We start from the raw sequence: 22,494 nt of genomic DNA, 5'->3' as shown, positions 1-22,494 counted from the left end.
ATATTCCTAATAATCCATGCTGAGTGAGTAAACCTAAACATGGATTGTTGGATCAGAAAGGGACAAGTGTCTTTCTTACTGAATTTAACAAGGATCTGATGTATCATTGAGAACTCTTAAGTTAATGCTTTCAATGTTAACAAATACTGCTAGATTTCACAGCAGCCTCAACTCCCTGTCTTAATTAAACACTATATTATAGTAGTATTATCTCTTTGGTGTTAGTAACTAATTTTCAGTTGTTGACATCTGATCAAACAGAGCTGCTTGGAGCTGTTAATCCTTCTCTTTGCCCACTTACCCCATATTCAGCTTCCAATGTGTAACTGGGCAGAAGATGCCATTAGATTTTTTTGTTGGTTAATATTAGCAAGTAGCTATTTCTCTGAGGTAGAATCTATTCTGGGAAGTTACAAGTAGGAGCAGGTAAATTACAAATCTTTCACTTCTGATTTAAAACTGAACAGATGATATATTGATTCCAAGAATTTCTGGACAAAGCTGATTTTTTTTGGTCAGCTTTTCACCTGATTTCAGGTCAGGGCTAAAAATGAAATTACTGATATTGGGAGAAAAATAGAATTTGTTTCTCTGTTGGCTTATCCAGGCTCCTTGCTGTACCATTAAAATGTATATGTAAATATTAGCACCATTTCCAGTGTTGTTTCTCCACCCTTGCAGGGTAGTTTCAGGTTGTGTTAAAAAATTACTCTGCTCCAGAAGGTATGCCAATAGCTTTGATTTATTATCCAGTATAATTCTTATCTGCATGAAACCTCAGAGGAAACTTATGGAAAGGTTTCTATATTAGTGAATCTCTGAGATTGGAAAAAAAAACTGATTGAGAGTAAGTAACTCACAGCTCAGTCCACACAATAAATAAAATATGGAAGTTCAAGGCAAGAAAAACCAAATGCATAGATATAGTATAGGGGGTACCTTGCTCAATAGTAATAACTGTGAGAGGGATCTCGGAGTCCTAGTGGACAATCACTTAAATATGAGCCAGCAGTGTGCTGCAGCTGCCAAAAAGGCCAACACAGTGCTAGGCTGCATTAACAGAGGGATAGAAAGTGGTATTAACATTTCACGTGATCTTGATTCTATCCCTCTGTTAATGCAGCCTAGCACTGTGTTGGCCTTTTTGGCAGCTGCAGCACACTGCTGGCTCATATTTAAGTGATTGACCACTAGGACTCCGAGATCCCTCTCACAGAGGGGCCACACTTGGAATACTGCATCCAGTTTTGGTCACCGCGATGTAAAAAAGATGTTGAGATTCTAGAAAGAGTACAGAGAAGAGCAACAAAGATGATTAGGGGACTGGAGGCTAAAACATATAAGGAACGGTTGCAGGAATTGGGTATGTCTAGTTTAATGAAGAGAAGGACGAGGGGGGACATGATAGCAGTGTTCCAATATCTCAGGGGCTTCCACAAAGAAGAGGGTGTCAAGCTATTTTCCAAAGCACCTGAAGGCAGGACAAGAAGCAACAGATGGAAGCTAATCAAAGAGAGAAGCAACCTAGAATTAAGGAGAAACTTCCTGACAGTTAGAATAATTAACCAGTGGAACAACCTGTCTCCAGAAGCGGTGAATCCTCCAACACTGGAAGTTTTTAAGAAGAGACTGGACAGCCATTTGTCTGAAATGGTATAGGGTTTCCTGTCTGAGCAGGAGGTTGGACTAGATGACCTCCAAGGTCCCTTCCAACTTTATTATTATTATTATTATTTATTATTATTATTATTATTATTATTAATTATGCCCTGAATCTTCTATTCAATCCAGGACTTAAAATCCTCAAAATAATTGCTTTCTCATTACTTAATTTCTGTTTTCTGCTTTTCAAACAATTGCTTGTGTCAGATTCCATTCAAATACCTGAAAGAGAAGAGAGTGCCAAATAAAGTGACCAACATAGATTTGTTAATTTTGTATTGATCGGGTTTGAAAATATGTCAGATTAGATTTTCTCCCATTGAAAAGCTGTTACAACATTCCTTAATCTTTGGAAGCATCAGTATAGATATTCTGCTCATGGTTATTCAATGTGATTGTGATGTGTAGTTTTATGTTTCTGTAACATATTTTAGTTGTCTAATGGTAAGCAATGGAACTTCTCAAGGTGAGATTTTGACTTCATTTACTCCTTTTTGACAGGGCAAGTCATGAGTCTTGCATTAAAAGTTAATCCTCTAGTCTCCACGTTAGCTCTTTTAGCTGTCCCCAGTTCTTTGAACCTACCTATTTCAGAGTATCCCTAAGGAAGATTTTATATAACACCCTTTGGATGCCAGAATCTTCTCAATTTTCTCTTATAATCTTACTCCTCCAAAGTCAAAAATATTTGAAATTTATGTTTGTGCTTCATTACTTGAGCTTTATGAGTTTGGAAATGATTTTCAATCTGTATTTGCAAGAAAAAGGAAAACCTTTTGTTTTAAAATCATTAAAAAAATCATAAATGTTTTTTTTTCCCTCCTGCAAATGCAGAATGAAAGTCATTGGGCAATTTGAGTAAATATAAAAAGTGAAATAAAGCTCACTTTCATTTGCAGGTTTACACCTGTTTACAGGTTAGCCCTAAAGTCAACTAGCTACTAAGCTTTCTTAAGCAAGTTCTCAGGTGGCAGAAATTTCCCAAGATCAGACAGGTTTCACTGCCTTTCTTCCCTTGGGAATAGGCCACCGTTTATAAAAGGATGTTAGAGAAGTATTCTGCTTCTAGGAACAATATGTTTGCAGAAAGGCTAAAGTAACAAGATGTTAATTGAAGTTCAGCCAATGTTTGCAAGATTCCCACAGTCATAAGGGCTGTGAGAATACTTCTTTTGAAGGTAACATTCACTTAATATGTTAATAATGGGTTAAAAGGAATTTCCAGCTTTTCCTTTATCAGACTAAAGAGGTTAGCTGGCAGGATGGCCTGTAAAGATCAAGAGTTGCTATTTTGACAGGAGACATACATTTACATTTGAATCACCAAACAAGCCAGGGAGGGGGCATTAATTATTCCTAGAAGTGGCAGGACATGTTTATATAGCAAACATGTGATTTTGTCAGCTTGCTCTTATTAATAATCAGTTTAGTTTGTGGATGAGTTTGGGTCATGGAAATGCTTTTCTGTGAAAACCCCAGACACAGTATCTCAGTTTTTTTAATACACTGTCAAAGGGCATATGCATTGATAATTGAATTTGCTTTCATTTTTAGAGCAAGTAAAAGTTAAAACTAAAATTTAATGTGAATTAAACTGAATTAGATTCTAAATTCTTAAAAAAATTGATTCTTTTTGATGCTGTGTTATATTTGCTTTATGTGTGGTATGCGTACATACTGGGGGATCTTTTGCAGATGATGGATAAAGGATACTGATGTGCATCTCCCCCCCCCCGTCTCCTTAGGGAATACCATCGCAAATATCCTGGGAAGCGGGGGGGGGGCATCCAGAGGGCATGAGGGAACGGGACCATTAACCCTGTCTTGCTTGCCTTCCAGGGGGACCCCTGGTAGATTTAGATTTTATATACATATTCCACTTTAAAGTTGTGAAGAATTTACTAGGCATCTGGAAGATAAAACATGTTCTATACATGGGACCAAGATTATGATTTGCAAAGTACTCCGGAATGAATTTGAATACAGTATATTAGTTATGAGGAAGTAGGAAGTTTTTGTATTTTATCTACCGCTTGTAGACTGGATCTCTGACCCTTGTGCTGATGAACACCTTCAGGGCAGTAACAGGAAGCTGGATTAGAGTGGAAGTTAATGCATCCTTTAGGCAGGGACTGTTACTACCAGCTTAAAGAAGGCAGTGTTGTGCCTCTTCTTCAAGTAGCCATCACCTGATTAGATGTTTTGGATAACTACCAGCGTGACTCCAAGGTGGTGGAAAAGGTGATATCTCCCCAGTTATAGAAGATCCTAGATGAACAGATTATATGGATTCTTTTCAAGTGGCTTCAGGTCTAAGCATGGAACTGAGACTATTTTGCATATCAATAACAGTCTGAACAATTTATGCATAATTTATACCACTTAAAATATAAGTCAGTAATAATTCTAAAACTTTGCATTTTAGAGCTTGGATAAAGTTCTAATTAGGCAAACATGTTTAAAGAACTAGCTCTTTAAAACTCACTGTAATATATACAGTGAGGGCTAATATAATTCTGGTTCTGTATTAAGATGTTCCTGTTTCCTGTTCCTATTGTGTTGTTGGGTCTTATGAATAGGACAGTGAACAAGACTTTACAGGTACATACGTATAACATTTTTATTAAGGAAATGTTTTACAAATTTAGATAAATATGATAAAAATGTAAAATAAAAATGAAATAAAGAAAAAGGTGTTAAAAATAGAAAGAAAAAATCAAAACAAAATAAAACAGAAACCCTTAAAGAATCAGATTTCAATCTTTTTTTTACAGCAATTATAAACATACTTGAATCTATTTTCCTCCTTCTAAAGTATACAGCATAGTTCCCTTCTCTTCCTATCAACCTTTATTAATTGGTAAATCCCAAAATCACTAGTTCATTTTCAGCAAAAAGTCCATAAAGCCTTTTCAGTTCTGTTCCTTTGTTAGACTTTATAGGCTTATCTTAATGGTCAGTTAGCTGTGGATGCAGAGAGCTATTAAGTGAGTTTGCTGTATGTCACTTAGATTTACCAAATCAGTGTTGTATATTTCAGTTACTTGATCCAAAAGTATTGAATTATTTGGGCATTTCTGTCCCTCTATAAGTACTACATTGCTGTAGGCTTACTTCAGAATTAAATTCCAAGAGCTACTAGTTATAGAGAAAAGTTTTGTCAGCACATGGGATTTGCAAGTTAATTGGTGTTTTCTGTTTATTTCTGGCTGTGATATGGAATTGGAAGCCCTTTGGCACCTTGAAAGTTGCAGGCCCTGAGTACAATTGTCACGTATCACTATCAGGACTGACACAAATAGTATTCCCTATTCAAAAGCTGAATTACTGATCATTTTTAAATACAAGTATCACAGTTTTAAAGTAAGCCCCAATATAATTAAGCCCTTGAATATAATTTAGATGTCCCCTTAGCAAAAGCTAAGTGCAAAATTAATTGAAAAAAGTCTACATAAAAAACCTGAAATGCAAAACAGCCTAACTAAATATATCGACCTAAACCAAACTGTAATTGGCACAGTTACTGTTATCAAAGTAGGGTTGCTCTTGTGACAGCTTAATAAAGCTGAAACTATTAAATTAAATTTCTGAGGCTTTATCTCATAAGCGCAGTCAAGCAGAAGAATCTGTGAGACAAGTATCTATGTCTGGTAGAGTGATGGAGCCCAGCAACTTGTCAACGTATAGATTACGGGTCCAAATGTATGCATGGTTTCTCCACAGTTTCTGTTTTTCATTACCCCTTCCTATCTTCTGCCATCCTATAATGTCTCCTATGCTAGCTACTATCACATAGATCTTGTATTTCAAAATGCTCACGTCAACTCCCTCAACATACATATAAGCGAGAGAGCTTTTTAAAATTAAAAATGTGCATCCAGCGTCAATCAACTCTCTTAAGAATGAGTGGAAACCATTGACAACAAACGTCCTTGTGTATCTAAGACAGAAATGGATTGTTGACCAGCTTATTTAAAATTCCTCAGCTTTGTTTCCCATTATTGACATGAGATTTGTCCTTTTGTATTATCAAAATACTCCAGTTTTCCCAACTTTCCCAAGGAACTTTATTTTTTTCCTGCACAGAGAAAAAAGAGCTAATTAGATTGCCAGGTCTTTGCAATGATTGTTCATTGATTTCTCATTATAGAAGATAGGAGACACTGTTAATAATATATAGTAGTTAGTGCTTTAGTTTCCCAGTCAATGTGGAGTTCCTGCAGAATAGAATCATGTTTAAAGATGTAACTTGGCAACAGTTTATACAATGGCCCATTCAGGCTCACTGGGAAACCATGCCAGACCAAAGCCAAACCAAAGCAAAATGTTATACTGAACCAAATAGCATAAACTAAAATAATAAATTAAAAATACAGATTTATAACAAAAATCATGAAAGTTATCACACATTGAAGGGTCAAGCAGCAATAGTGGTGGAATACAATTTAACAATTTAACTATGAAGTTCTCAGCTAAGAGAAGACCATTCTCTTCTAAGCTACCACAACTATGAGTTAGTATAATATAGTTATGCAGTTCACCATGGCATATGAAAACAGCAGTGCAAAGCTCATATGAACTGATTGTACAACAGACAGGAAGGAATTTACTTTTGTACAAGGCTGTTGCTGGAGTTTCCTTCCACCAATGAGGAGAGCAAATCAATAAATTGAGCAAAGTTAAGGGCTTTTCTGGGAGTTAGATAAAGAATATTAAGTTGGCATGGGACACATGTATCCTTAAAACTCATGAATTGCTGTTGACTATCTCCTTATAATTCTTTAGACAGGTCCGCTTCACCTGTAATGCTAAATAGTTTGTTAATGTTATATACTAAAACATGAATTTATGTAGTCTTCTCTATGACCTCTATGACCTCATTCTCCAGTATAATCAAGTGGTGGAATTCAGCCAGTTCACATCAGTTCGGTAGAACCGGTAGCTATTTTTTGTTGCTCAGGCCCAGAATGGACATCCACACAGAGAACCAGTTGTTCACATATTTGAATCCCACCACTGAGTATAATCATATAAAATGCTTTTTATTTCACTTTTAGTTAATCACAAATATTTAGGTCAAGACTAAGATAAACTGTGGTTATATATTGTTTAAGACAGCCTGACCCACCTCAGTTTCCATGAGCTTTATTCAGTAGGATCAGTGGTTGTGGAATGATAGCAGTTATCTTCCACAAGATCAGAAAGACTTATTTATAATACTGAATTTTATAAATTTAATTGTTGCTTCTGTAAATATATTTAAGATTATATACACAAAGAGTGTATATGTGCATGTTTATACATATACACAGTTACTGGTTTGGAACCCTTATTTTAAAAACAATATAAAACAATGCTTCAGTTTCAAGCTTTGAATATTATTATCTTTTGTATCTACAGAACATATTTAAATGAAATATGGTAGTTATCAGTGATTTCTCACCATTAAAAACAACTTTAAGAGATTCCCCTCTTTAAACCCATTTAAAATATTTTGAAAAATGAATAGAACAATGTGTTTTGGGATTATGTATATTTATGTGTGAGTATGTGCTGACCATTTCTGAAAGGTCTGGGCTTTTAGCATTATATAGATTTGTTGTTCTGAGCCACACACACAAATCTAGAAATGCAGGGAAAGCTTGAAGCCAAAGGGCAGAGAGCTGCTGTTCATCAAAGAGTAATAATCTCATTTTTGCTGAACTGTGTTTATGGTAGGGATCCATAGTCAGTTTTGGTTCTTTGTTATAGTCATATCTAGAAATACATTTTGTCAAATGACAATATGCCACACAGACTGCACACTCTACTTCAAAATATATAAAGGTCTTAGATTGGTAGTAGGAAGGGGGAGGGGATTATAGAAGACAAAGCCAGGGCAAGATTCGAAACTGCCACCTTGTACAATCCTGAGTCTAATTAATAACTAGTCTGTTTTCTACATTGCCTTGAGGTTCAAAAAAGAAAAAGAAAATGTATGTTGAACCTCTAATGACAGTGGACTGTTCAGATTGTATTAGTGAAGATTATTCCTTTGGGAATTAGACCATAAACTCTTATCCAATATATCATAATTTCTTGACCCATTATTGTTCCCTTTATTTTTTGCCTTTTAAATATTTGCAGTTGCTTATTCTAGGCTTGTCTGAAACAGTTTCCCTAAGTATTTCCTATTGTTTGTTTGATTGTTTACAAAGCTGAAGTAATCAACCCGTGCACAAAGCATTATTCCCTGGTGTCTAGATTAAACCTCAAAGCCCCATTTCCTATAATGATATATTTGCAATCATTAAAATACTTGTAACTAAAGCAAAATCTGAGTATCCATGTTGCTTTTGACATTGTTATTGAGTTTTACAGAATGGTAGCATCTATTCCTTCTACACTAAGCAAACAAGCTAAGATACAGCATAATATGTAACCTGAAGACTTGCTTTCATTGTAGCCTTATTCTTTTTTCCCTCCCTTCCTAGCATTTTCCTGCAAATGCAGGATCTTTTTTTCCTGGATCAACCAAGTATTGATTGATTGTTGCAACAGAAATTGACCCACCAGTTTGTTGTCGGAGTCTGACATTGCATGTGGAAAAAGAGTGAGTGGCCCAAAGTCATCCAGCTGGCTTTCATGCCTAAAGCAGGACTACATCTCAGTCTTCTGGTTTTTAGCCAATGGCTTTACCACTAGACCAAACTGGATGTCATTGTAACCTTATTGTATTGTGAATAATTTGATGTGAGGCAGAATAAAATTGAAATGACATTGTATTGGCCTGAATAATGAAAAAAATGTCACTTGAGTCAACACACCATCAAATTTAGAGCATTTCTGGCTCACAATCAGTACAAGAAAGATACCTCAAGCCTAGAAAATAGAATTTTGAAGTTTTAATTCTTTATTTGCCTTCTTTGCATTTCAAATACACCCATATATCACCTAAGTACTAGTTTTCATGGCCTTATTAAGTCTCTTGACATAACTGTCTAAGTTGAAATGGAATGTTTTCTCATGAAAGAAAAAAATTCTTCACGGAAGTCTTTATACTTGTGTCCCTTTGTCATATCTTTCCTCTATCACCTTACACAGAATATAGTTTATGGAAACTACATCATTTTCCTTTGCCATAACTGTTGCAAGTAATCTGTTACATTAATCAGCCATCTAGTATGAAATGCACAGGGAGTGATTATACTATCATATATAGTGTCAAAACTAATATATCAAAGTTTGAATCAGTAACAGAATGAATTAGAACAAGATAAAACATTCAGTAGTCCAAGAACTTCAGTACTATGAGAAGTTGAATAATATGTATTGTAGGTGATTTGGATTTTACTGAGACTATGTTCATGAATAAAAGCTGGAGCCCTCAAACTTGGTAGTATACTGGGGGGGGGGATTATTTGATACCCTGCTGATTCTATATGTTGCCCACTGACAAAGAAATGATCAATCTATAATTTTAAAGGTAATTTTATTTTAACAGTGAGAGACAGAATAACAACAAAAAATCCAGAAAAATGCATTTCAAAAAAGTTATAAAATGATTTGCATTTTAATGAGTGAAATAAGTATTTGATCCCCTATCAATCAGCAAGATTTCAGGCTCCCAGGTATCTTTTATACAGGTACTGAGCTGAGATTAGGAACACTCTCTTAAAGAGAGTGCTCCTAATCACAGTTTGTTACCTGTATAAAAGACACCTGTCTACAGAAGCAATCAATCAATCAGATTCCAAACTCTCCACCATGGCCAAGACCAAAGGGCTGTTCAAGGATGTCAGGGACCAGATTGTAGAGCTAAACAAGGCTGCAATGGGCTACAAGACTATTTCCAAGCAGCTTGATGAGAAGGTGACAGCAGTTGGTGTGATTATTCGCAAATAGAAGAAACACAAAATAACTGTCAATCTCCCTCAGACTGGGGTCCATACAAAATCTCACCTTGTGGAGTTTCAATGGTCATGAGAATGGTGAGGAATCAGCCCAGAACTACACGGAAGGATCTTAATTCCATAGAAAATCTGTGGAGGGAGCTGAAGATTCGAGTTGTCAAATGTCAGCCTCAAAACCTTAATGACTTAAAGAGGATCTGCAAAGAGTAGTGGGACAAAATCCCTACTGAGATTTTCTATGGGATTAACATATGGAGACTGGCTAGGCCACTCCAGGACCTTAATGTGCTTATTCTTGAGCCACTCCTTTGTTGCCTTGGCTCTGTGTTTTGGGTCATTGCCATGCTGGAATACCCATTCACAACCCATTTTCAATGCCCTGGCTGAGGGAAGGAGGTTCTCACTCAAGATTTGACAGTCCATGGTCCCGTCCATGGTCCCTTTAATGCGGTGAAGTTGTCCTGACCCCTTAGCAGAAAAACACCCCCAAAGCATAATGTTTCCACCTCCATGTTTGATGGTGGGGATGGTGTTCTTGGGATCATAGGCAGCATTTCTCCTCCGCCAAACACGGCAAGGTGAGTTGATGTCAAAGAGCTTGATTTTGATCTCGTCTGACCACAACACTTTCACCCAGTTCTCCTCTGAATCATTCAGATGTTCACTGGCAAACTTCAGATGGGCCTGTACATGTGCTTTCTTGAGCAGGGGTACCTTGCGGACGCTGCAAGATTTCAGTCCTTCACGGTGTAGTATGTTACGAATTGTTTTCTTGGTGACTATGGTCCCAGCTACCTTGAGATCATAGACAAGATCTTTCTGTGTAGTTCTGGGCTGATTCCTCACCATTCGCATGATCATTGAAACTCCACAAGGTGAGATTTTGTATGGAGCCACAGACTGAGGGAGATTGACAGTTATTTTGTGTTTCTTCCATTTGCGAATAATCGCACCAACTACTGTTACCTTCTCACCAAGCTGCTTGGAAATATTCTTGTAGCCCATTGCAGCCTTGTGTAGCTCCACAATGTGGTCCCTGACATCCTTGAACAGCCCTTTGGTCTTGGCCATGGTGGAGTGTTTGGAATCTGATTGATTGATTGCTTCTGTAGACAGGTGTCTTTTATACAGGTAACAAGCTGTGATTAGGAGCACTCTCTTTAAGAGAGTGCTTCTGATCTTAGGTCAGTACCTGTATAAAAGATACTTGGGAGCCTGAAATCTTGCTGATTGATAGGGAATCAAATACTTATTTCACTCATTAAAATGCAAATCAATTTATAACTTTTTTGAAATGTGTTTTTCTGGATTTTTTGTTGTTATTCTGTCTCTCACTATTAAAATAAACCTACCTTTAAAATTATAGACTGATCATTTCTTTGTCAGTGGGCAACATACAAAATCTAATACTGATCTAATTAGATTGTTAGCCATTGGGGCCTTGGATTTACTTTTAGCACTAATGCATCTCTAATGGGCTGAATTTGTTTTGGTAACAATTGGAGTATTCATCTTTGAAGGAGGGATGGATTTATTAAATAAGATCTAAGTTTTTCATTATGATAGCAATATTTCCTTATTTTCAAAAATGTCATCTATATTTCACAACACCAAAAATACTTTTGTGTATGTGCATGTATGTGTGTGCTTTCAAGACATTCACAGTCTCTGGTTTCTAGTTTGGTGCCTTTAACCACTATACCAAATTAGCTGTTAGTATTACCATGATGGTATTAAAAAATCTAGACCAGTTTAAAGCTTGGATGTGTCATCAGGTGTCTACATGAACAAATATTCACCATCTTGATACTTTTCTAGTATCTACCTCTATAGCAGGCTGTGGTAAAATAACATTTTGAAAAAAATGCCATAACAAAAGTTGTAGTTTGAATGAATTATGCAGCCTAAGCATGTTTTGGACTTATGAAAAAGTTTGTGCTTTATAGAAAATTAAAAAATGCTGTTTTAAACTTAACTTCGCATTTCATTATTAATATTTCCCCCCATTAATATAGGATTTTAGGATGCATATTGACTGCATCATGCTCCATATTGTAGAATAATAATTTTCTATTACTTCTTGTCCCCAATGTGTAAAGACCCCCTTTAAGATTGTTGGATTACATGGAGGTGAGTTTATGGAATATTTGCTTTTTTGGGGATGATGTATCTGTTCCAGTAGCAGTTTTTTTTTTAAAAAAAAAGATTATATTAGATTAGATTTACAGTTTAGAGGTCATCTGACTAGGAACAGTATAACAGAAGAGACAACTCATGAGCAGCCCAATGATAAACTTGTAAACCACACTGTATCTGACAAGGGCTAAACCATCACCCTGCTCCAAAGCTGGAAGAACAGCAAATGTTTAATAGCTTCCGTAACATCACCAGACTGGGAGCTATCAGACCTCTTGGGGGATATTATTCCAGAGGGCAGGCTTATTATTATAAGCTCTAACTCCCAGCAGTGTACAACATAGCATAAACAGTATAAACAAGCACTATATTAAAAAATAGTAATAAAAAAATTCATTGGCACCTAGCCTAAATATCAAACAACCGGGAATAGCTAAACCTCAAAAGCCTTATTTATTTATTTTTAATTTAACTTAGTTTAATTTGATTAATAATTAAAAAAACACTTCAAACCAAACTCTAGGGTACCTCACAATATAATAAACCATAAAAACATATTACAGAACAAAACAAGATGGGATTCAGTCACTTTGTACAAAATCTTGGAAAAAAACCCATATCAAGTGAGGAGGTTCATACGTCTTAACCCATACACTAAGAGAATAGCCAAGTGTTCAGAAATGTAACATAGTGAGAGACTGATGGATTGATTGACTGACTGACTTTCTGGACTTATCTGGCCACCTATCTCATATAATGACTCTAGGAAGCTCAAAACAATCCATACAAATAATGATACAAAGAAAAGTATCCTTACCCTGAGGTGCAAGACCAAACAGCTCCTAGCTCAATCTCAATCTCATAGCAATTTTGGGGGAAAGAGCCCAGTCTTCATGGCTCTTCAGAAGGCTAAAAGGATAGGGATCCCTCGGATCTCAGGTGAGAAGCTTTTCCAAAGGGCTGGGATGGCCACCAAGAAGCAGACCTCTGAGATCCCATCAGGTTGTAACATTTAAAGAAGGGGACCTGGAGTGTATCTAAACTAATAGGATGTGCAGATACCCTCAGGGAGAGGCAGTTCCATAAACAGATATGGATTCAGGGGGATTTCATTCCAGAAAATTGGGTCTATGGAAAAATGTTGAATTTGTAAGGCTGACCAATTAAAAAAGCAACCCCCCCAAAAAATGTCGGAATAGGTGCCAATCACCCTCTAAGGGAGTTTGTCATGGAGAAATGTTATGCTTGATTTATCCTTCCTGTCACCTAGTCTATCCATCTGAAACGAGAATACAGGATGGACTAAGCTCCATGTGGAAGAAGGGGTCCTGGGAGTATCTAAGAGCCAAATCCTACCGGTATAGCCAAATCTTTGTTTATCTCATTTTTTTTCAATTAATGCTTTGTTTCATTTATTCTTTAATCTAAGTAAATCTTTTATTTTTTCCTCAGTAACTCTGTTGGTTATCTTTGGATGTGAGAAAAAGATGTAAATTAACTTAGATAATTCTCTTTTATGGCAAGCCAAGTATCTTAATGTGTATCTATGGAAATTCTCAATTATCCAAGTGATGGTTGTCTCAAAGGTGCTTTTTTCAAAAGGCAACTGGACTTTCTTGTTTTTTTTTCCCTTTGAAAATATTTTGCTTCTCATCTGAGAAGCTTCTTCAGTTCAGAACTGAAGAAACTTTTTGGGTGAGAAGTGAAATGTTTTCAGAGGAAATAGCCAAGAAATTCCAGTCGCCTTTTGGAAATAGCTCCTTTGGGATATCCTAATGTTTATGGGAAACAATTATTAATCATAAAACAGGAGCTGCATATATGCTTAATAGCTTATATGTGGTGGAGAAATGTATGCTAATATAATACAGGACTTTAATAATATTTGTTTAAGTAATAATATAAGAAGAAACTTCTATTTCTGATTACTGATTATATTCTGCTTATCTGAAGGGATAAAACACTAGTATCCAATAGGTTTTGTAATGTCTGTATTGAAATGAGATTTGATGAAGTAAAGCCACCTCTAATTCAGAGCAAGATAATAATTGTGAAACTAGAATTGACAATGCCTCACTAAGATGTGACAGTTTTAATATTCTTTCTCTTGTGTGAAATTAATACCAAATTGCAGTTGCAGCATGATGAGTCTTCTAATTATCTTCAGGGAAATATGGAATTTGCATATTGATTTATGATATGTGTTTATCTTTGTACCAGGAAAATCTCTTAGCAGGCTGAGTTGCAGCAATATTAAGAAAAAAAATCTAAACATACTGTATATATGTCTGTACCTTATATAACCAAGCTTGAACTCAACAATATATTTCTGTGCTCTTGAAATTTTTTTACAGAATTATATTAAAATTAAGGAGGAATTACCATTTAGCTTTGTCACTGAACTCTGGTTTGTTAAAAATGTCAAAATGCACAGAAATTGAACAGCCATCATTTATCGATGAAAGAATACATGGGTGAATTTACCAGTTGCCAGGAACAGGAAAAAAAAAACCTTTTTAATTGTCAATAGACCGAATCATCTTGAATTCACAAACGGTAGTATTTAATGTAAAAACTGATCTGGTCACAGCATGAGTGTGGTCACATTGCACATTTGGGCAGGATTGTTTTGGGAATGGTAGTGAATGGGAGAGCTTTCTTTGTTTTAATTATATGGCTACTTTAGAGTTTACACTGATTTATGGGATTCTCAACTCAAAATGGCAAGAGAGAGCTCCAGAAGCCAGATTTTAGAGCCACTCATTGCTTACCACTGCAGTACTGTGTTCATACAAAATGTTAAGCAAAAACTATGATTTCATGCAGTGCACAAAACCACTCTGTCTGAGTGCAGCTCTCTGAATGCATATTTCGGTAAATATGGTTCTCCCTCAACTGTGAAACAACAGCAGGTATTTTCTGTGTTAAACATCTACCAGCTTCTCTAGGAAGCAAATGCTGTACATTTTGCAAAATAAAGATATATAAGGAAGGCTAGTATGAGCTTTTGGCTTGCTTCATTTTGCTGCTCCTAAAAAATTAATACTTTCCAAATTGTTGAGAAATAAAATCATTTGAACTGCTTTTGAAGATTGGTACAATACGTTCGGCATAGATTGTGGCTTAGCTGCCAACTCCCATTTGCATTCTTTATCAGTCCTATTCAGTTGCATGTCTTTTCTGAAAGGTTGTCATTCATTTTTAACAGATTCTGAAGGTTTCTGTAAAAGTCTATGTAAAACTCTTCCTTGATGAACAAATGAAGTGTTGCTAACTAGTACTTGTAGACGTCTTTTCTTTGCTTGTCAAGAGTCTGCAACTGCCAATTTTAAGAGCAATATCTTTATATTTAAAAATGTTCCAACAGTGCCTGATTTATTCATGTCTCGATTAGCATGCAGTGTCAAAGATAGAGGTCCTGGATTGGTTCAGACTTAAATGTCAGCAGAAAATTAGATCTGTAAATTTAAATGAAGGATTTCTCATACATAATTGCAGCAATATTTATGAAGTATACTTCTGTCCTTGGTTAACAAAAGGCAAAAACTACTTGCAAAAAATCAGAAGTTGCTTATTCTCCCTCATGTTATGCAGAGAAGTATAGAACATCTGCACATTCAAATACTTTATTTGAAAATAAAGATCAATATACAATTTATATAAAATAAAGATCAATATAGAGTAATAGTGAGAATGAAACATTTTCAGAGATTTTAATCAGATTGGGAGCCTATTTTCAAGGTGATTCTTTTGGTTAATTTGTTTGGTTTTTGTTGAAGGCTGGCAAGAGTCACTTCTTTGTAAGATGGGGGGAGGAGTTATATAAATTAGATAAATAAGATAAAATTTCCTGCAAGCTCTCAAAGGTGCATTTTGCTTTGTTATTGCATCCATTTTAAAAACTTGTATGTATAGTTCTTTTCATTACTTTCAAGGTATCCAGCCCAACTGGATATTGTCTGTCTCTCTGTAGGTGCTCTTTGGATGTGCATAGTATTAAATCCCCATTGCAAGTTGGAACAAAAGGCCAGTTGGCTGAAACAGCTTAAGAAATGGAATAGTGTTGATGTGTGTCCCTGGGAAGATGGGAATCATGGAAATGACCTGCCAAGTCTAACCAATGCTCTGCCTCAGGGTCCAAATGGAATACAAGGTGAACTTTGGTTTGGTTTAATTGAAGATGCTGTGCCTTTACCATTTTGTTAAATCATAATAATATCTTAATGCTGGTATTCTGGATTTTTCAAGCCTTTGATAAAAAAGATTAACTAAAAGATGGTTTGTTTGGGAAGTGTACAGGTTTTGCTGGCTATATGTATGTATAGTCACTGACAACACCTCAAGCCATTTTCAGTAATGTGAATCATGTTATTTTCTTTTGGTCATTTCAAGGTCTGTATTTCAGCTAATAGAATGTTGGGTTGACATTTAGTTCTGAATTGCTTTTCATTGTGTAGATGTCCTTCCAATGTAAACACAATATGCTGTACTAAATAGGAACTATGCGTATTTAAGTTGCTGGTGTTGCAGCATCATGGAAATGTTTTAAATCAAACACTTTCCTCAAAACCAATAAATAAAATATTGGTATTTTTATATCATGATGTATATATTGATGCCTTATAAAATAGATGCAAGTAATTAATTTGAGGCTAATGCCTATAGTTCATTTTCTTATTCAAATGTTATACGAAGCAGCCCTGTTTCCCAACTTCTCCCAATACTAGCATTTGGGTTGAAGCATTCAGTCCATAATTCCTTTAATATATTTTTCTCAGATCACTCATACTATTTCATTTCATTTACTAACCTTTCCTGCTGTGTGACACCCCCAACGAAAATTACTTTAGGATGTCGACAGTACTGCTGCACTTTCTAACAGATTAAAATTATAATTGCAGAGAGTGCATCTTCCAGCTACTTAAAACCACATTGCAAATTCCTGGTTGTGTGGTTTAAAGGGGTGTAGTTAAATGCCAAGTTAGCATTTAAATGCCAAGTTGGCATTGTACAGTAAAAAGAAAACTCAGTACCTCAGCAGCTTTTGTATTAATTTAAATCCGTATATCCTTGGTATGAATCTTCAACCTCTCCTCTATCAAAGAAGTGATTATTCTTGTATATCTATAATTGTTCCTGTATGAAACTGAATATTAAATATACATTGTTTATGTGTGTGATTTGAAGCTATGTTGCAAACTAATCATTGGTGGACTAACTTGTATTAGAATCATAAAACTGGAATATTGTCTCCTGCTCAGTTTTAACTGAACTTGGTGAACTGAGTGTATAAAACAACTATTCCAAGCTTCATGATCCCCACATGTTGACTGGGAATTGTGAGAGTTAAGTCATTAGAGGAAACCAGTTTGAGGAAAGCAGATGTAGGATAACTTCGGTTCCATCCAAAATTATGGAATATATGTGAAAATGATGTTAATAAGAGAGAATGGAAAGTAGGGAATGAATGTGGAGGATTGGGGCCATATGAACATTTAAAAGTATATAATTCTTTGAACTCTTTGGGCTGGCAGATTCATCAAACAGGTCTCACCGAACGGTGTTCACACGAGCTATTGAGGCATGCGATCTCCATTGGCAGGACAGTCACTTACAGCACATTATTAACAGTGATCTGTATACCAACTACTGTTACCATGAAGAAGCTCAAAACTCACTCTTTGATTCTCATGGGTGGCCCCTCTGGCATGGTAAGTGGCTTAGCAGGAAATACATGTCCCTGGTTTCAATGCTTTCTTTTTTGTTGTTGTTGTTGAAGAAAAAAGACAGAAACATCTGGAGAGACCAACAGAGCTTCCTTTCAGATGGGCTGCTCGATTGGTTTTTTTCCCTGTAGATTCCTAAAATTATTTAATGGTCTTATTCCAGACCCAGATGGACTTAACAATGCCTTCCCTTTCCCTTTGTCAGAGCATGTGCCTACGGCTTGTGCACGAGTAGACGCACTCCGATCTCATGGCTACCCAAGAGAAGCACTGCGGCTGGCAATTGCTATTGTTAATACTCTAAGGAGGCAGCAGCAGAAGCAGCAGGAAATGTTCCGGTTCCAGAAGAAAGGTAAATGTGGGCAGGAGGAAAGGCCAAAGGACACAGCATGGTGAGAAAAAATCTGGAATGAGACTAAGAATAAGCAAGTGCTGGTTGAACATATAGCACTGCAGGTTTGCAGTGACTGTAGCGGGGGGGGGGGGGAGAGCCAGTTCATTGCCAAATGTCTGGTAGGAATAAAGCTGCTTCTCTGTATCTCTCAGTATAACAACAGTACAAAGAGCTCTTTCATTCTCTTCTCTTAATCTTAAATTTAAGGTGCAGAACGTTGTACAGAAAATATTCCTGAAACAAGCTAATTATAATCATCTATGTGTAAAATAGCAGAACCATCATCTGCACTCTTATTCAGGGCTTTTTAAATACTGATTTATTTAGGTGGGTAGTTAACATTATTCATTTAACAGTTTAAAAATATAATTATGGGAAGTGACTGTATCCATAAATCATACAGATTCTCGCAGGAGTTCCGAGAAAGTTGCCTCATGTAAGCTGAGCAAAAAAATTGAGCTTGTGAAACCACGGTCAGTTTACCCTCTTTGTTAGTACATTTCTCACTTGCTCATAAGTGAAATAATACACGAATGTCCGTGAATAAAAAGATAAGATCTCTGCCCTCTCACTGAAATTATGGATGTGTAACTATGAAGCTCATTCCCATGCTTCTATACTGATTGTAGTTCAGATGTAGATTCTTTCTCTTTTTTTTTGAGATAGCCTCAATCAACACTGGGTGAGGTCCTGCCTAGTAAGTCCAAGAGATAGGCTCTAACCAGTTTTGAATAACACTCTATCTACAAGATCAGAAATCTACCAAGTAAGGATTCTTGTTTATAGGGAAAATGGAAATAAAGCTGTCTTTTAAAATTGAAAAGGATGTGTATAATACTATTAATATGGTACAGAGAAAAAATAGGGAGATGTATATGATGTAGCCCTTCTACTACTTCCATCTGTACATTTTTACCTGTCTGCAGAAGATTAGGCCTGTAGGATTAGTTTCTGTAGGCCTGTTCACTTTTTGGATGACAGCCCCCCCCCCCCCAATAATGTGGACAGCATTGGGTGGAACTGCTTGGAGACAAAAGACAGAGTCCAATGCACCCAGCCTTGCTTGTGCATTTTGCCCCTTATAATCATGCATTAGGCTTCACCCACTTTCCCAGCCACAAATGAACCGTATAGGCAGATCATGAGAAATACAAGAATGCAAGAACTACAGAAAAATTATTAGAGAAAGTAGGAAGCTATGTCCAAAGAATTTCACCAACTATAGTTAGAGTTTGGGGCAGGATAACTTTTCTCCATTTGCCCTTTGTTTCTATAACCATCTGAGTTACTTTAATGTTGTTTTTCCCTTACTGAGAACAAAATACTCTAGTATTTTATTTAATAAAATTCTGGAAATCTGTTTGTGAGTTTATTCTTTTAAGAATTTGCTTGAAGGCATTAGTGATAGAACATCTGCTGCTCATTCAGACATTTGCTTGAATGTCTAGAAAGCTAACAGTGGGGAGAGTACTAACTGAGCACATAGTTACTCCAGCCTTCACTCATTCAGGTGAGAGGTCTTAATGATCTGTACTAATGTTGACTTGTAATAAGTTCATATGGCTGTGTGATCAAGAGCCCAGCTTTATTCCAGACCTAGCTCATGAAGAAAACTGAACACAAATTCATCTGCCTCTCAGACTTCCCACCTGAATACATGGAGGTATTCAAGTGGTGAGGCTGGAGCTGTGTTCATGGGCTTCATTCTCTCTGCAGATTGCTGTGAGCCTGAAGCAAAAATTGTATAGGCACTGCTTGAGCAGAGTAACTTATCTGTAGTATCCCATATTACTGTTCCATTTGCTGCTATTGCCTCCAGTTCTACTTCTCTTCCCTTTACGTAGTATTAAAATTTAGTTTAGTATTTTCTGGAATCTTGAGTAGATAGTCAACCTTTTGCAGATTGGTGGGGGCTCAGGAAGTGGTTGTTGTCATTTACTGGCAGTGAACTATCCATAATGTACCTCTTCTATTCCATATGACACAAATTCTCTTAGAGGTTACCCATTCAAATAGTTGGTTTCTTGGTTTCAGTTCTAAAGAATTCTTAATTAAAATAGTGAACATTTTTTAAATGGAGAAACTAAAATAAATATCTCTTCTGTGAATAGTATAAATATGCTTCCTGTTTATAAATTCTGTAGAAATAGCCCTAAAGATAGTTTGGATAGACTATTAACAACAACAGTAAAAATTTTAGACAGTTTTTGTTGTTGTTAAATAGTACAGTCAACATTTTTGATTCCTAGGAAATGAGCCATTGCTTGATCTTGATTATTTCCAACTGACCAGGATTCCTCTTCATTGCTGGAGTTTGAAAAAACTAAGCAGTGCTATAGTTAATCAAAATTTCAGCTACTGGCATTGCCACAGTTCATCTATTGTGAACCTCTGGTGGGCATTTTAGAGATCTGAATTCAGATTCTAGCTCATTTATGACCAGTTGTTCCTAGATTTACTTTACTGATTTGGAAAAGTCTGATAAGAAAAAGAAACATGTGTTTTCTGTATTTTAAAATGCTGTAAATAATATCAATACAATTATGATCATATAATCAATATGTGTGCTTGTTTTTTTATGTAGAACTTCTTCACAAAGGTGTTACCTCTATTACAAATCTAGAAGGTTGGGTTGGGCATCCATTGGATCCAATTGGCACTCTTTTCAGTAGCCTTATGGAAGCCTGCAGGGTGGATGATGAAAGCTTCCACGTGTTCTCAGATTTCACAGGTAAAAATCTGATCTTATACTAGCTGTGTATGTGGATTCAGCATTTTCAGACAAGTTGCTTTTTATTATTTATTTGCATTATAACCCCAGCAAATCTGTAGAATACCAATATAAGGAAAAATGTATCTAGCTAATCCTTTTTCAGTTTAAGATGTTGGACTGAATTTGAGACCTTTTCTGAATTTAGAGCATGTTGTCTTTATTACTTGACATTAAGAATATTAATAACATTACATTGCATGTTCAGCTGTTCATATTGTAAATAATTTAATTATAATTTATTTTCATTTTAAATTATTTAATATAATTTATTTATATTAAACATTTACACAACTGCCCATCTTATATTGAAATCTGGGTGGCTCCCATAATGATTTTACTACTTTCCTATGATTTAGTCAGTACTGTTATCATGCATATTGCAGATGAAGGATGGCAAAGAATAGAAAACAGAGATTTCCTTACTACCATATAGTGAGCTCATGACAGAAGTAAGGATTTCTTAATTCATTGTTCAGTCTTTTGCTGTTTTATATTTAAGCTTTGAGTAGACAGCATTTGACTCCTTTCAAATTGCTATTAATACATTTTACAAAAATGCTGTTTTGTATGTTTTGAAATTTTGTGTTCTAATTGGCTTATTGTAAGACAGGATTCTCATATCACACCTAAGCTATATTTATTTATCTATGGTTTATTGGATAAAACATAATTGACTTGGTTAATGTTACATTATATGACATAAGCCATGATTTACAAACTAAATTGCTATATTCATGGAAAATGCTGAAGCAAAAATAAATGTTTGGCTTAGCGTGATGTGCAAATGTAACTATCCTAGTTTTGCTACATTTATAGGAAGCTTATGAATGATAAAGAATAGGAATAAATAAGGCATATAGTTTCTGAGAAATCATTTTCAGTGGCTTTATTGTTTTTATTTTGTAACTTTTTGTTCCAGAGAACATGGGCCCATGCAAATCTCTGGAATATTATCACTTGCCTACCCACAAATTCTTAGAAGAAGGAGAATCTTACTTAACACTAGCAGTGGAAGTGGCATTGATAGGATTGGGTCAGCAGAGGATAATGCCTGATGGCTTGTATGCGCAAGAGAAGGTTTGTCGAAATGAGGAACAGCTAATTTCCAAGCTACATGAAATAGAATTGGATGACACTCTGGTGAAGATTTTCCAAAAGCAAGCAGTCTTCCTGTTAGAAGGTAGCTGATTACTGATGATAACTTTCTTTCTTAACAGCTTTTAACAAAAATAGGAGGCAGGTTCCTAAGTAGGTTCATTTCATAATCAACAAGCTCTTACAAATCTAATGACTGTTTAGAGAGCTTCTAACTATTCCCAATCTACGAATTTAAATATTGCACATATGAAGAGATGGTTATCCTTGACTCTACAGAATGGAAATTAAAATAGGTTTGTTTATTTTGTTGTAATTCTAGCTATTCTAAGTGAGCATGGAAAATTTCAATCTCACATGTGAGATTATGAAATTCTTGTAGTCATCACTATCACTTTCGGGTGAAACTTAAAACACATACAATTAAGCTTTCTCTAGTCATGGAGATTCTCAATCATCCAAGCCAGTGGTGGGATTCAGCCAGTTCACACCACTTTGGCAGAACTGGTAGCTAAATTTTTGTTGCCCAGGCCCAAAATGGACTTCCATACAGATAATTGGTTGTTCACATATCTGAATACCATCACTGATCCAAGTCATGGTTATCCTAAAGAGGCTTTTTCCAAAAGGCAATTGGATTTTCTTGAGTTTTTTTTTCTTTGAAAAGATTTTGCTTCTTATATAAGAAGTTTCTTTCTCTAGTCAAGCTTTTCTATGACCATCTTATGTGGAACTTCACTCAGAAGTATATGGAGATTTTTGTAACGATTGAAAGTAACTTTTATTAGTGGAGTTTTTCTGGAAGCAAATATTACC

At 35.8% G+C, this 22,494-nt stretch overlaps 1 protein-coding gene across 3 annotated transcripts in view; it reads left to right on the top strand.

The window, feature by feature from the left end:
• Window positions 1-22,494, top strand: part of ZSWIM6 (zinc finger SWIM-type containing 6) — a 99,082-nt gene that overhangs the window by 52,316 nt on the left and 24,272 nt on the right. For all 3 annotated transcript variants that reach the window (XM_039319909.1, XM_039319922.1, XM_039319914.1), the window contains exons 5-9: window positions 15,664-15,843; window positions 17,225-17,401; window positions 17,622-17,768; window positions 20,395-20,541; window positions 21,503-21,763. In XM_039319909.1, the coding sequence (XP_039175843.1) occupies window positions 15,664-15,843; window positions 17,225-17,401; window positions 17,622-17,768; window positions 20,395-20,541; window positions 21,503-21,763 (912 nt within the window). The remainder of the gene's footprint in view (window positions 1-15,663; window positions 15,844-17,224; window positions 17,402-17,621; window positions 17,769-20,394; window positions 20,542-21,502; window positions 21,764-22,494) is intronic.

Source organism: Crotalus tigris, unplaced genomic scaffold (assembly GCF_016545835.1).
Source record: "Crotalus tigris isolate CLP2741 ecotype Arizona unplaced genomic scaffold, ASM1654583v1 scf7180000017604.1628558, whole genome shotgun sequence".
Classification (NCBI taxonomy): domain Eukaryota; kingdom Metazoa; phylum Chordata; class Lepidosauria; order Squamata; family Viperidae; genus Crotalus; species Crotalus tigris.
Note: the sequence above shows the minus strand (reverse complement) of the source record. Positions and strands in the feature narration are given on the sequence as shown.